The 11901-nt window shown below is 53.0% G+C and overlaps 1 protein-coding gene across 1 annotated transcript in view; it reads left to right on the top strand.

The window, feature by feature from the left end:
- ITPR3 (inositol 1,4,5-trisphosphate receptor, type 3) overlaps positions 1-11901 on the top strand; it is a 90018-nt gene continuing 78117 nt past the window's right edge. The window contains exon 1 of the mRNA XM_011945450.1: positions 1-182. Within this exon, the coding sequence (XP_011800840.1) occupies positions 94-182 (89 nt within the window). The 5' untranslated portion in view covers positions 1-93. The remainder of the gene's footprint in view (positions 183-11901) is intronic.

Below are 11901 nucleotides of genomic sequence, written 5' to 3'. Positions count from 1 at the left end.
TCGCCGCCCCCCGGACGCCTCAGTCCTCCGCACTGAGCTTGGCCACGCGCCCCTAGGCGCCCCTCACACTCCGGGCCCCGGAGGGCCGCAGCCATGAGTGAAATGTCCAGCTTTCTTCACATCGGGGACATCGTCTCCCTGTACGCCGAGGGCTCCGTCAATGGCTTCATCAGCACTTTGGGGTGAGTGAGCCGAGCTCCAGAGGGGCGCGGGCAAAGAGGGGGCACCGTGGGTCCTGGTGCCAGCTGCGTGCGTCCAGCCGCCACCGCCCCCTGACAGAGGGCCTGGACGTCCCCCTAGTCTCAAGGAGCGGGGAACGGCTCGCCTCCTTCTTTTAGAGAAAGGAAGTGAAGTGTTTGCTCAGGTAGGACTCGGGCGCCCTACTCGAGTTGGCAGGAGACGTCCCCCTCGGCGCAGCCTCTACCCTCCCGGTGCACTCCTTTGGAGGAGGCGGAGGGGCCGAGGCTTCCTTTGCAGGTGGTCGCGGGGGCGGGCAGGTGGGTGGCTGGAGGCTGAGTTGGGGGAGGGCAGCCGAGCCGGGACGTGCCCGGCTCTGAGGGTAGGGCGGAGCTGTGGGGGGTGGGCAGGCTCAGCTTGGAGCCCGTAATCCTCTATTACCGATCCCTTGGTGCGTTTGAGGCGTCGCACCTTCTCTGCACAGCTCTCTCCCTGTTCTTCCCAGCTTCAGTAGGAGTGTCTTCTCAGCCCTCCCCTTCCAGGCTCCAAGGTCCTGGCCAGCTGCCCCTTCTCCCCGCCTCTCCCATTCAATTTCCTGCGCGGGTCATCTGGCGCCCTTGGGTCCTTGGTTCTAGCATCTCTCCAGCACTTCACAAACATTAATTAATTCTGGCCGCCACCTCCCAGGGTCTGGGCTGGATGAACAGGGAATCAATTCATGTCCCTGGAGAGAGCCAGGCCTGTAGCAGGGATAGGGCAGCAGAGAAATTAGGTAGAGAGGAAGGGTTTATCTTCAGAGGAGCAGCTGGGTGATTCGCCGGTAGGATGGGAGCCTACCATGGTTTCTCCAGTCAGGCCCCAGGGCAGGGTCTGCTACCTTTGCCCTGTTTTCAGTCCGGGGGCCTGGGTTAAATTGTATCATCCTCCCAACCACACATGGCTGTCCTCTAGGGTACACCCACCCTCCTCTGCTGACCCACTCAGTGGGACCAGCCAGCCGTGTGGTACCTTCTCTCTGGTGGCCTTGGAGGACAACCTGGCACCCTCAGCTCAGGACTGACGCTGAACAGGGCCCGGCTCGCCCCAAGCCTGGGAGGTGAGGGGTCACCGGTCTCTCCCAGGGTTGCTGGGAGTTTAGCTTTCATCTTGGTGTAAAGGGAATGGATTGTGGGGTTGGAGGGCTGGCTCTGCCAGCAGGGAGTTCTCACCTGGGATTCCAGTGTGCCCTGGTTGCCTTCTCGCAGAACCATCCAGGTCCCTCCTGGTGCCCTCCCTTTCACATGGGAATCCCTGGCTGTTTGTCCCCACTTCCACTAGATCTGACTTCTTCCCAGCTCTCTAGAGGATGGGGGTGGAGCCACATCTGGGGGAGCATCTGTGCAGGCCTCCTCCAGAGAGCAGTGACTAGGGCTAGTGACGTCAGGGCTGCCCATAGTAGGTACAGAGTAAACACCTCTGATAAAGCTGAGGGAAGGAGGAGAGGTGTGGGGGCTGAGAGGGACATAGGGAAATATTGTGGAAGTCCCCTCTTGGTGTCTGAAGAGCACCAGGGACTTTTGGGAAACGACCACGTCTGTTGCTTAGTGCTTGGCTTGGGGCTAAACATGTGATGATTTTCAAGCGCCTGTGAGTTTTTTTTTTTTTTTAGACAAGCTCTCACTTTGTCACCAGGCTAGAATGCAGTGATGCAATTTCGGCTTACTGCAACCTCGACCTCTGGGGTTCAAGCAATCCTCCTGCCTCAGCCCCCAAGACTAGCTGGGACTGTAGGCACATCACCACACCCGGCTAATTTTTGTATTTTTTTTGTAGAGACTGGGTTTCACCATGTTGCCCAGGCTGGTCTCCAACTCCGCAGCTCAAGCAATCCGCCCACTCCAGCCTTCCAAAGTGCTGGGATTATAGGCGTGAACCATCGTGCCCTGCCTAGCACCTGTGAGATTTAACAGAATCAGGGAAAACATCTTATTGCTGCTTCCCCTACCCTCATGCAGGCCTCACTCCCTCACAGAGGATTCCCTCTGTTACCTCCATAACTTCCTCCCACCTTGGCCCTTCCCGCCCCAGGAACTGCTTCTTCCAGTCTACCTTGATCCTGGGACAGATCCTGGTGACCTCTAGAAAGCCCTTCTACGCCAGGGTGCCCTCCCCCTGCAAACACCTCCAACATCTCCTGATGTTCCACCAGCGGGCGTCCACCCTCCTAGCATGACTTTCCAGCATCGGCCTGTGCACGTCTGCATCATACTTTTCTGGGGCTTTTTCACCTTCCCACACCTGGAACTCCAGGTGCACTGCACTGCAACCTGTCCCGTGCTCTCAGTCTCTTTACCTTTGCTCTTGGGTTGTTCCCGCCCTTCAGCAAGTCTCCACCTGGGTAAATCTGTCCCACCCTCTAAGGCTTAATGCAAAGTGGCCTCTTTTGAGAAATCCCGCCTCCCCTACCCCTAGGGCAGAATTAACCCTTTGTCCTCTATGCTTTTGAACTGCTTTGTCTGCTTTGTACAAACCACTCTCTGGTGTTCCTCACATTGGAGGCTTCCCTGTAGGCCCATCTAATGCTGGGCACCTTGCCAGGATTAACACCATTCATATATTTAGCAGGTCCACAGGCACTGTACTGGGTGCTGGGGACTTGGTAGTGATTAAGGGAGCTATGCTTCCTGCTTCCTTGGAACTTAAGAGTCAAAGAAGGAATGATTTATAAGTGCTGTAAGTGATCAGTCCAGCAGCTTCAGCGTCACCAGGAAGCTTGTCAGAAATGCAGAATCTCAGACCCTGTGCCCAGTCCTACTGAATGAGGATCTGCATTGTATTAAGATCCCCGCGGACTGGTGCATTAAAGTGTGAGGGGTGTTGCTCTAAGTGATTTTCTCTCTGCGTCATCCACCTCAGAATCCTTCTGCCTCCTTTCTTAACTCTATTCCCCTCTGCTTTTCCCGAGGCCGTTGGTGCCCATGTCTGTGAACCTGTAGGCTGATTTGACTGAATTCCAGGGCTAACCCAGTGCCCAGTGTGTAGACCTCAGGAGGTACCCAGTAAGGGCTGGATAAAAATGAATGTATTGAAGGCAGGGGTGGCCTTGGTGGGCAGATGGGCCAGGTCACCTGGGAGATGGGAAGGGGGCATTGGTTAGGGAGGGAGGCAGAGACAATCTTCAGATTCTGGCCAGAGTTCTTCAGTGCAAAGTGGAGGAGGCCAATTAGAGCCTCCTGGCGAATAAGAGGTCCTGTGGTGAAGATTGTACATTAACTCTGGGTGAGAAGGACGGGAGGGGTCTGGGGAGTGGATCCAGGAGCGGTTGAGACTGCCGGCCGGCAAGGGAAAGCAGGCCCATGCCTGTTTTTGGCAGGAGAGCGAGGCCAATGCCACTGCTTTTATCCTTCACCACAGGTGGGAGCAGCAGAGGCCAGGGCTGGAGTAGCTGATCAGGGCCAACAAAAAGTGGAGGATTTAATATGGCCTTAGGCCAGTGGCTAGGGAGAACTCGCCTTGGGTACACAGGGTGAACCCGTCAGGATCTCAAGTCATCTCTTGAAGACCTCTTTTTTTTTTTTTGAGACAGAGTTTCGCTGTTGTTGTCCAGGCTGGAGTGCAACGGGGCAATCTTGGTTCTCCGCAACCTCCGCCTCCTGAGTTCAAGCGATTCTCCTGCCTCAGCCTCCCGAGTAGCTGGGATTACATGCATGTGCCACAACGCCTGGCTCATTTTGTATTTTTAGTAGAGACGGGGTTTCTCCATGTTGGCCAGGCTGGTCTCAAACTCCTGACCTCAGGTGATCCGCCCGCCTCGGCCTCCTAAAGCGTTGGGGTTACAGGCGTGAGCCACTGTGCCTGGCGAAGATCTCTTTTGAGTACCTGGAGAGGTGGCCCCAGACCCACAGACAGTAAACTGGGGGAGTGCAGGTGAACTGAGTCTTGGAGCTAAGCTTTCAACATTTGTCAAAGTGCCTCTGCCCACCCATGGCTCAGCCTTGGAGCCTCATTTGGAGCTCTCAGGGCCTCTGGACCTGGATCACCCAGGGCTGGGTAATCATAGTGAGTAGGGGACGCTGCCTCTTACCCATGGGGTTCCCTGTCTACCTGCCAGCCTGACCTACTTCCCTGGAGGTCAGGACCCAAAATGTATGGGAGTAAATATAGAGGAAGCTCCAGGTCTCCAGGCTCAGGATCCCTAGGTCAGAAACCTCAGAGGCATAGCTCTCAGGAAGGGTGTCTGTCTCATGTTCTGTCACCAACTTTTTGGGTGGTTTCCGTTTTGTTTTGTTTGAGATAGGGTCTTTGTCACCCAGGCTGGAATGCAGTAGTGCTATCTGGGCTCACTGCAGCCTTAACCTCCTAGGCTCAAACAATCCTTCCACCTCAGCCGCCCGAGTAGCTGGGACTACAGGCATGTGCTACCACATCTGGCTAGTTCTTGTATTTTCTATAGAGACAGGGTCTCCCTCTGCTGCCCAAGCTAATCTCAAACTTCTGGGCTCAAGTGATCCTCTCTCCTTGGCCTCCCAAAGTGCTGGGATTACAGTCATGAGCCGCCGTGCCTGGCCGTTGCTGGGTGTTTTGAACAAGGCCCTGCCTTCTCAGAGTGAGTTTCTGTCAGCCTGCATTATCCTCTAAGGGGCTCTGGGTGTAGCTGAGAATCGCCTGGGGATTTAAAAAAAAGCAATTTCAGCTCCGAGTCCCATGCCAGAACAATTGAATCACCATCTCTAGGGCTGGGGTCTGGGTGTTGGAGTTTTAAAAAGTTCTCCAGGTGGTTTTAATAAGTACCTGGGGCCTGGATCCCTGATCTGGGGGCCCTCCCAGGCTGACAGGCTGTGAGGAAGCCTGCCTGCTAGGTCTACCTGCCCCTCAGCCCAGAAGGCCCATCTCTTTGCCCTCATCAGACTTCATAATGTTAACAAACATTTATTAAGCATCTACCATGTGCTAGGCAAGGCACTGTTTTAGGCACTGGAGAATCAGTGGTAATCAAGGCACAGGTCCAGCTTGTTCCATTCTGTGTAGTGGGGCCCTTTGAGCCTTAAGTCTCGGAGACACATGTAATTCCAGGAGTGGGGCTGACAGCATTCCCTGGGTGGATTTCAGACCTGCCTTGGCTTTCTTTTTTTTTTTTTTTTGGAGAGAGTTTTACTCTTGTTGTCCAGGCTAGAGTGCAATGGCACAATCTCAGCTTACCATAACCTCCTCCTCCCGGGTTCAAGCGATTCTCCCGCCTCAGCCTCCTGAGTAGCTGGGATTACAGGCATGCACCACCACACCCGGCTAATTTTTTTGTATTTTTAGTAGAGACGGGGTTTCTCCATGTTGGTCAAGCTGGTCTTGAACTCCTGACCTCAGGTGATCCGCCTGCCTTGGCCTCCCAAAGTGCTGAGATTACAGGCATGAGCCACCGCGCCCAGCTTGGCTTTCATTTAATTGTGATTTCACTGGAATGAGATGTTAGACTTGTGTTCTGTACCCCAAGGCAGAGTCTTGGTCTTAGCCTAATCCATGCAACTCAGTTTTTGAAAATATATATATTTTTCAGATTAAAAAAATATATACATTCCTTGGAGAAAATGTGAAAAACTCAAAAAAATGATCTGTCATACCACTATGGCTTACATGAACATTCTCTGTGACCTTCTAACCTTTTATATTCATAAATGAACATTTACAAACAGTATCAAACTGCACGTATGGCTTTGTACCCCGTCCTTTTTTGGATATATGTAGAGTGAGCTGTATTTTCCCATGCCAACACACCATTGTTACGGCTGCACAGCCATGGTATGCTGTACCTTAATTTAGTTAAGCAACTCTAGTATTCAGCATTCAGGCTGTTCGTAAATTTTTGCTGTTAAGAACAATTTGCCCTGAACATCCTAGTGCACACATGCCTGAACACTTGTCTAGTTATAGTTATCCTCTCAGGTAATATGTTTCCAGAAATGGAGATCAAAGACAAGGTACACCTTTAACTCTTAGGCTCCCTAACTTTTTGTGTTTCTGTGGTGGTGGAGGGGTATGGGAACAGAACTCGGTGCCACAGAGGGTCAGACTCTATTCATGTCATGTGTGAGTGTTGCACTAGCATGTGGGGAGTAAGACCAGCCTCTGCCCTTAAGATTAGGTGTCAGGCACTTCCCAGGCAGTGCGAGGATGTGATGGAGAAGGGATGAAGTGCAGAGGGGGTGGCGCAGGGTTGGCTCAGCCTAGAACCAGTGCCACACGTCCACCTTGGGACTCCAGGTCCTCAGGCTGCATTCAGCTCCTTGGCCTGAATCCTGCCGGCCTGAAAGAATCCTGCTGGAGCCACTTGCTCTCACTCTGCCCTGCCCTACATTCCTGACCCCACATCCCCTCCCTAGCTTGGCCCATTGGGGCGGTGGCTTGGGTTGGGGGTGGCGACACATGCTGAGTTTTAGGTGGGGCCACACCAGCTTTCTGCTTTCAGCTTGTGGGGAGGTTTCTGGGTTTGGATGACCTCTGCACACATGCCTGGGTCCCTGCATGTCCACCCCCAGCCCTGCTCTCTAGACTTCACCCCATGTAGGGCTGGGGCACCCCTCTCTAGGAGTGAGGACTGCATGAGTGGAGGGGAGAAAACCTGGGGTTGGGAAAGGAGGAAAGCAGAACCCAGATCTCTACTAAGTTCATCACAGGCCTCTGAATGTGAGCTCTGAGCCCCTTGGGTATGTCAGGCTGGACATGCGAAAGGTGCCAGCGGCACCCAGCATTTGTACCTGCAGTCACAATTCCCTGCAGTCCGGACCCCTGGCTTAGAGAGCTTGGAGTCATGCGGCAGGGGACTGAGGAGAGAAGGTTACAGGGCCTTTCAGGCTAGGGACTGTGAGAAAAATCGTGGGTGCAGAAATAAGGCTGGGCATTCACAACACAGTGAGTCCAAGGTGTGGGCTGGGGATGGAACTGGGTGGAGCCACGTTACAGAGGGATCTCCACTTGGGGAGGCAGTCAGGAGAAACTCACTGCAGAGGCTTCAGTGAGAAAGTAAAATGATTAGAGTGGTGTGTTTTTTTGGCCAGCAGGTGGGCAGAGCCAGAAGGGGTTGTGAACACAAATCTCAGCCCAGGAGCAGCTGCAGGTGCTTGAGGCAGACACCTGTGCATATTTGGTTAACAAATTGCTCTTCCCGTCACTCAGCCAGCCAGCCATTAGCCCTTCCTGCACAGTGCAGGAGAGCCCTCTTCTCCAGCATGAGTCTAGAAATAGATGATGGGGGTGATATAGGTAATGGGAGGGAGAATTAAGTCTGTGTCTCAAAAATGATGATGATGATGATGATGATGGCAGTGGGTAGACTTTACAGGTCACTTACTTATGGCGGCTCTGGCCTTTACATATGCTCTCACAGCCTGAGGCATAAATATAATTCAGGAAAAGTAGCGAGAACCATTTAGAACACTAATTTGCTTACCACCTAGACTTAATCATTGTTTACAGTGGTCACATTTGATACATGTATTTTTTGCTGAAGGATTTTGTGATAAATTACATACATTGCATCTTTTTCACCTCTAAATATTTTATTATACATTCCTATGTAACTACAGTGCTGTGATCACACGAATTAATAGTTTCCTAATAGCATTCAGGACCCAATCCATAGTCAGATGTGCCCATTGTCCTCAGTGGTATGATCAGAGTTCACTGTAACCTTGAACTCCTGAGCTCAAACTCAAGCTGAGACCACAGGCACGCTCCACCATGCCCAGCTAATTCTTGTATTTTTAGTAGAGACGGAGTTTCACCATGCTGGCCAGGATGGTCTCGATTTCTTGTCCTCGTGTTCCGCCTGCCTCGGCCTCCCAAAGAGCTGGGATTACAGGCATGGGATTACACTCCACCCAGCCTAGGATCCTGATTTAAAGAAACCAATGGTCAGGCCCAGCGTGGTGGCTCATGCCTGTAATCCCAACACTTTGGGAGGCTGAAGTGGGTAGATCACCTGAGGTCAGGAGTTCAAGACCAGCCTGCCCAACATGGTGAAACCCGTCTCTACTAAAAATACAAAAATCAGCTGGGTGTGGTGGCTGGCACTGGTAATCCCAGCTACTCTGGAGGCTGAGGCAGGAGAATCACTAGAACCCAGAAGGCAGAAGCTGCAGTGAGCCGAGATCACGCCACCGTACTCCAGCCTGGCAACAGAGCGAGACTCCATCTAAAAAAAAAAAAAAACACGGAGATCCTGTCAAGGTCCTCGTGTTACATTTTCTTATGCCTCTTCAGTTTCCTTTAATCTAAAACAGCACCCTGCCCCCATCTCCTTTTCCACTATGAACACCAATTTTCTGGCAAGGTGGGCTTGTGGTGTAGGCTGCTTCACTTTCTGGATTGATTTGTCAGAGCTGCCTTTGTTGCTTTGTGTCCCAGAGAGCTCTGCGGAGGTTTGGAGGCAGGGCGAGCTGGCCTGAAGGTCTGCCCTGCTGAGGGTCCTACAGCCTCAGTCACTCTATCAAGTGAGAAAGACTGAGAATCCAGTTCTGGATTATGGACAGTGGGAGACAAGCCTGGGGTTGGCAGGCCAAATATATGAGGCAAGGGCTGGCTGGCGGCCCATGGTTGCACCTTTTCTCCCTCTCTTCCCAGCTTTCCCTTTGGTCTCCTGATCCCTGTCTGTCTTCTCCTTGGCCTTACTGATATGTCCTCCCATGCACCCAGCACCGCTGTAGAGACCCCAGGACTTGTCAGAGAGCCTGCCTGACCCTGACAGCCAGAAACCCAGGCCTGTGGCAGAGGCAGGCTGGGACACTGGCCTCAACCTTCATTTCTACTGGGCCAGGTTTAGTTGTTCTTGCTATCTCCATTCTTCCTGGAGAGACTATTGGGGTTCTCTGCGTGTGTGGCGTATTGTCATTTCTAGACTTTAAGCTTTCTGAAGGCTTTAGCTGTACTTGTTTTTAAATTCCATATATTCCATATACTGCCTGGCCCCTTGGTAGGCACAGGGTGGATTCTTGGTAAAGATATGTAGAGGCAAAGGAAATGGTTGCTTTTGCAGGGATGCAGGAGTTAATTTCTTTTCTCTGATGAGCCAGGAACCCCAACCAGTGAATCTGGGTTCCTCTCTTAACATTCCGCCTATTAGGTGTGACTTTGGCTATATGGAGAAAGGGCCTCCTCAGGCTTTCCACCCACCACCAGCCCATCCCAGTGTTCTGACAGTGCCTGCTGTTCGAGTGGCCTCCTTGGGGCTGGCCTGCATCTGTGGAGTGGTGGCCAGTTGTAGAGTCCAGCCCTACGGGGCTTAGCCCATGTTCTCCCCGTGTGTGCGGAGACAAGAGACTGTAATAAATAAAGGAACAAGACAAAGAGATAAAGAGAAAACAGCTGGGCCGGGGGGACCACTACCATTGAGACGTGGAGACCAGTAGTGGCCCCGAATGACTGAGCTCGCTGATATTTATTGTATACAAGACAAAGGGGCAGGGTAAGGAGGGTGAATCTTCTAAGTGATTGACAAGGTGAAGCAAGTCATGTGATTACAGGATAGGAGGCCCTTCCCTTTTAGGTAGCCGAAGCAGAGAGGGAAGGCAGCATACGTCAGCGTTTTCTTCTCTGCACTTATAAGAAAGATTAAAGACTTTAAGACTTTCACTATTTCTTCTGCTGCTATCTACTATGATCTTCAAAGAGGAACCAGGAGTATGGGAGGAGCATGAAAGTGGACAAGGAGTGTGACCACTGAAGCACAGCACCACAGGGAGGGGTTTAGGCCTCCGGATGACTGCGGGCAGGCCTGGATAATATCCAGCCTTCCACAAGAAGCTGGTGGAGCAGAGTGTTCCCTGACTCCTCCAAAGAAAGGAGACACCCTTTCATGGTCTGCTAAGTAACGGGTATCTTCCCAGACACTGGCGTTACCGCTTGACCAAGGAGCCCCAAGTGGCCCTTATGCAGACGTGACAGAAGGCTCACCTCTTGCCTTCTAGATCACTTCTCACAATGTCCCTTCAGCACCTGACCCTATACCCACTGGTTATTCCTAGGTTATATTAGTAATGCAACAAAGAGTAATATGAAAAGCTAAAGATTAATAATGTTTATAATAATGATTGCTAATTGTCCATGATCATCTCTATATCTGATTTGTCTTATGACTATTCTTATTCTAACTCTTTTCCTTATTATACTGAAACAATTTGTGCCTTCAATTTCTTGCCTCGCACCAGGCAATCCTCCGCCCACAGCCAGTGTCTGGGGCTGGGAGCCAGAAGACCTGGGATCTGGAACTTGCTGTTCCTTAACTTGTGTGACCTGGGCTGATCAGTTTCTCCTCCATGCCCCAGGGACAGTTTTCTCATCCACAGCTGAATGGGGGAGGGGGGTTGTTCACGGTCCTGTGGGGATTTCCCCAGTCTGTCATTCCCCCAGTCTGTCATTCCCCCTCCCATGGTGCTCTGATGGTGGCCAAGCTGGTAGGTGCAGGTTTTGAGTCAGGCTCCTTGATAGTCACCTGCCCCACTTCTATCTAGCTCCCTTCCTCCTCCTTATCTAATCTTTCCAGACAGCACTGACCCGCCCTGCTGCCTTTCCCATGGCGCCCACCTGGATTTCAAAGTCCACGCTGGGTGGAATGGGGTAGAATGGGATGCAGCTGTGTTCCTCTCCTACCTCAGATCAAGGTCTTGGGGTGTAGACCCCGTGGGCATTTCAGGGACTATGCACTCCTCCAACCCTAGAGCAAGCTGTCAACCAGCTCCTCTCCAGAGGGCCCAGAACAGCCCTGCCTGCCCACAGGCCTCCAGCCAGGACCCTTTCCTTGTAGCCCCATCCTCTGGCTCCTTCTGCTGTTCAGACTGGTCTTGTGCCTCCCAGTGGATGGAAGGCGCACTGTAGGGACTGTCCTCTGGGCTCCTGAGCCTCTGCTGGGCTGGTCCTGAATGGAGGGGAGAAGGGGACACACAGGTGTAGACAGGGCTCCTGTCCTCCGCACTCAGCATGGTCGCAGGAGATCCCGGAGGGTGGGGACCACACCCAGCACATAGTAGGCTCGTAGTGAGGTTTGTTGAGTAGATGGAGACCTGGGTTGTGTTTGTGCCATTCTCTGACCAGCTGTGTGGCTCAGGGGTTCCATCCACTCCGTGGGCCTCACACTGGACTGTGGTAAGAACGCAATGAGATACTGGATGTAAAAACGATTGATAAACTATAGAGTCACGCGATAGAGGGGCAGTTTTTCTGTGATCTTGGCTGGGGTACCACCGGCCTCTAGATGAGGGGCGATGTCAGTGGTGGGCGTAGGTGGGCGTGGGCAGGGAACCACGCTGGAGCCTCAGCTTGGCCTTGAGATGGCAGGAGTGGGATGGGGTGTCATCCTAGTAGAGTCTGGACAGTGAGATCGGTGGGCTGGTAGAGGGTGGAAACAGACCTTTTCCGGGGCCTGTGGGTGGAGGGACCTTGTGGGGAGGCGTTGGGGAGAGGGGTGAAGCGACACGGGCACTTTCCCCTGTAGAGCGCGGGCTCTGGTTTCAGCGCCAGATGCGCACTCAGCAGGGCACCTGTGGTCCGGCTAGTTTGATAAACACAGGTGCCCGCCATAAGGAAGAGTCGGGGTGGGGCGCCAAGGCCAGCGACGTCGGTTGGGGAGGGGTCCCCCGGGGCCGCCCTCCGTGGGCAGACGAGCCGGGGAGAGCAGGAAAGCGCGGGCGCAACTGTATATCACCTGCCCCGCCCCCGGGCGCGTCTGGCGGAGGCGCGGGGTCCTGGCAGCGGCCCACA

Source organism: Colobus angolensis, unplaced genomic scaffold, assembly GCF_000951035.1.
Source record: "Colobus angolensis palliatus isolate OR3802 unplaced genomic scaffold, Cang.pa_1.0 Scaffold24, whole genome shotgun sequence".
Taxonomy (NCBI): Eukaryota; Metazoa; Chordata; class Mammalia; order Primates; family Cercopithecidae; genus Colobus; species Colobus angolensis.
This window is presented reverse-complemented; position numbering and strand designations above follow the sequence as displayed.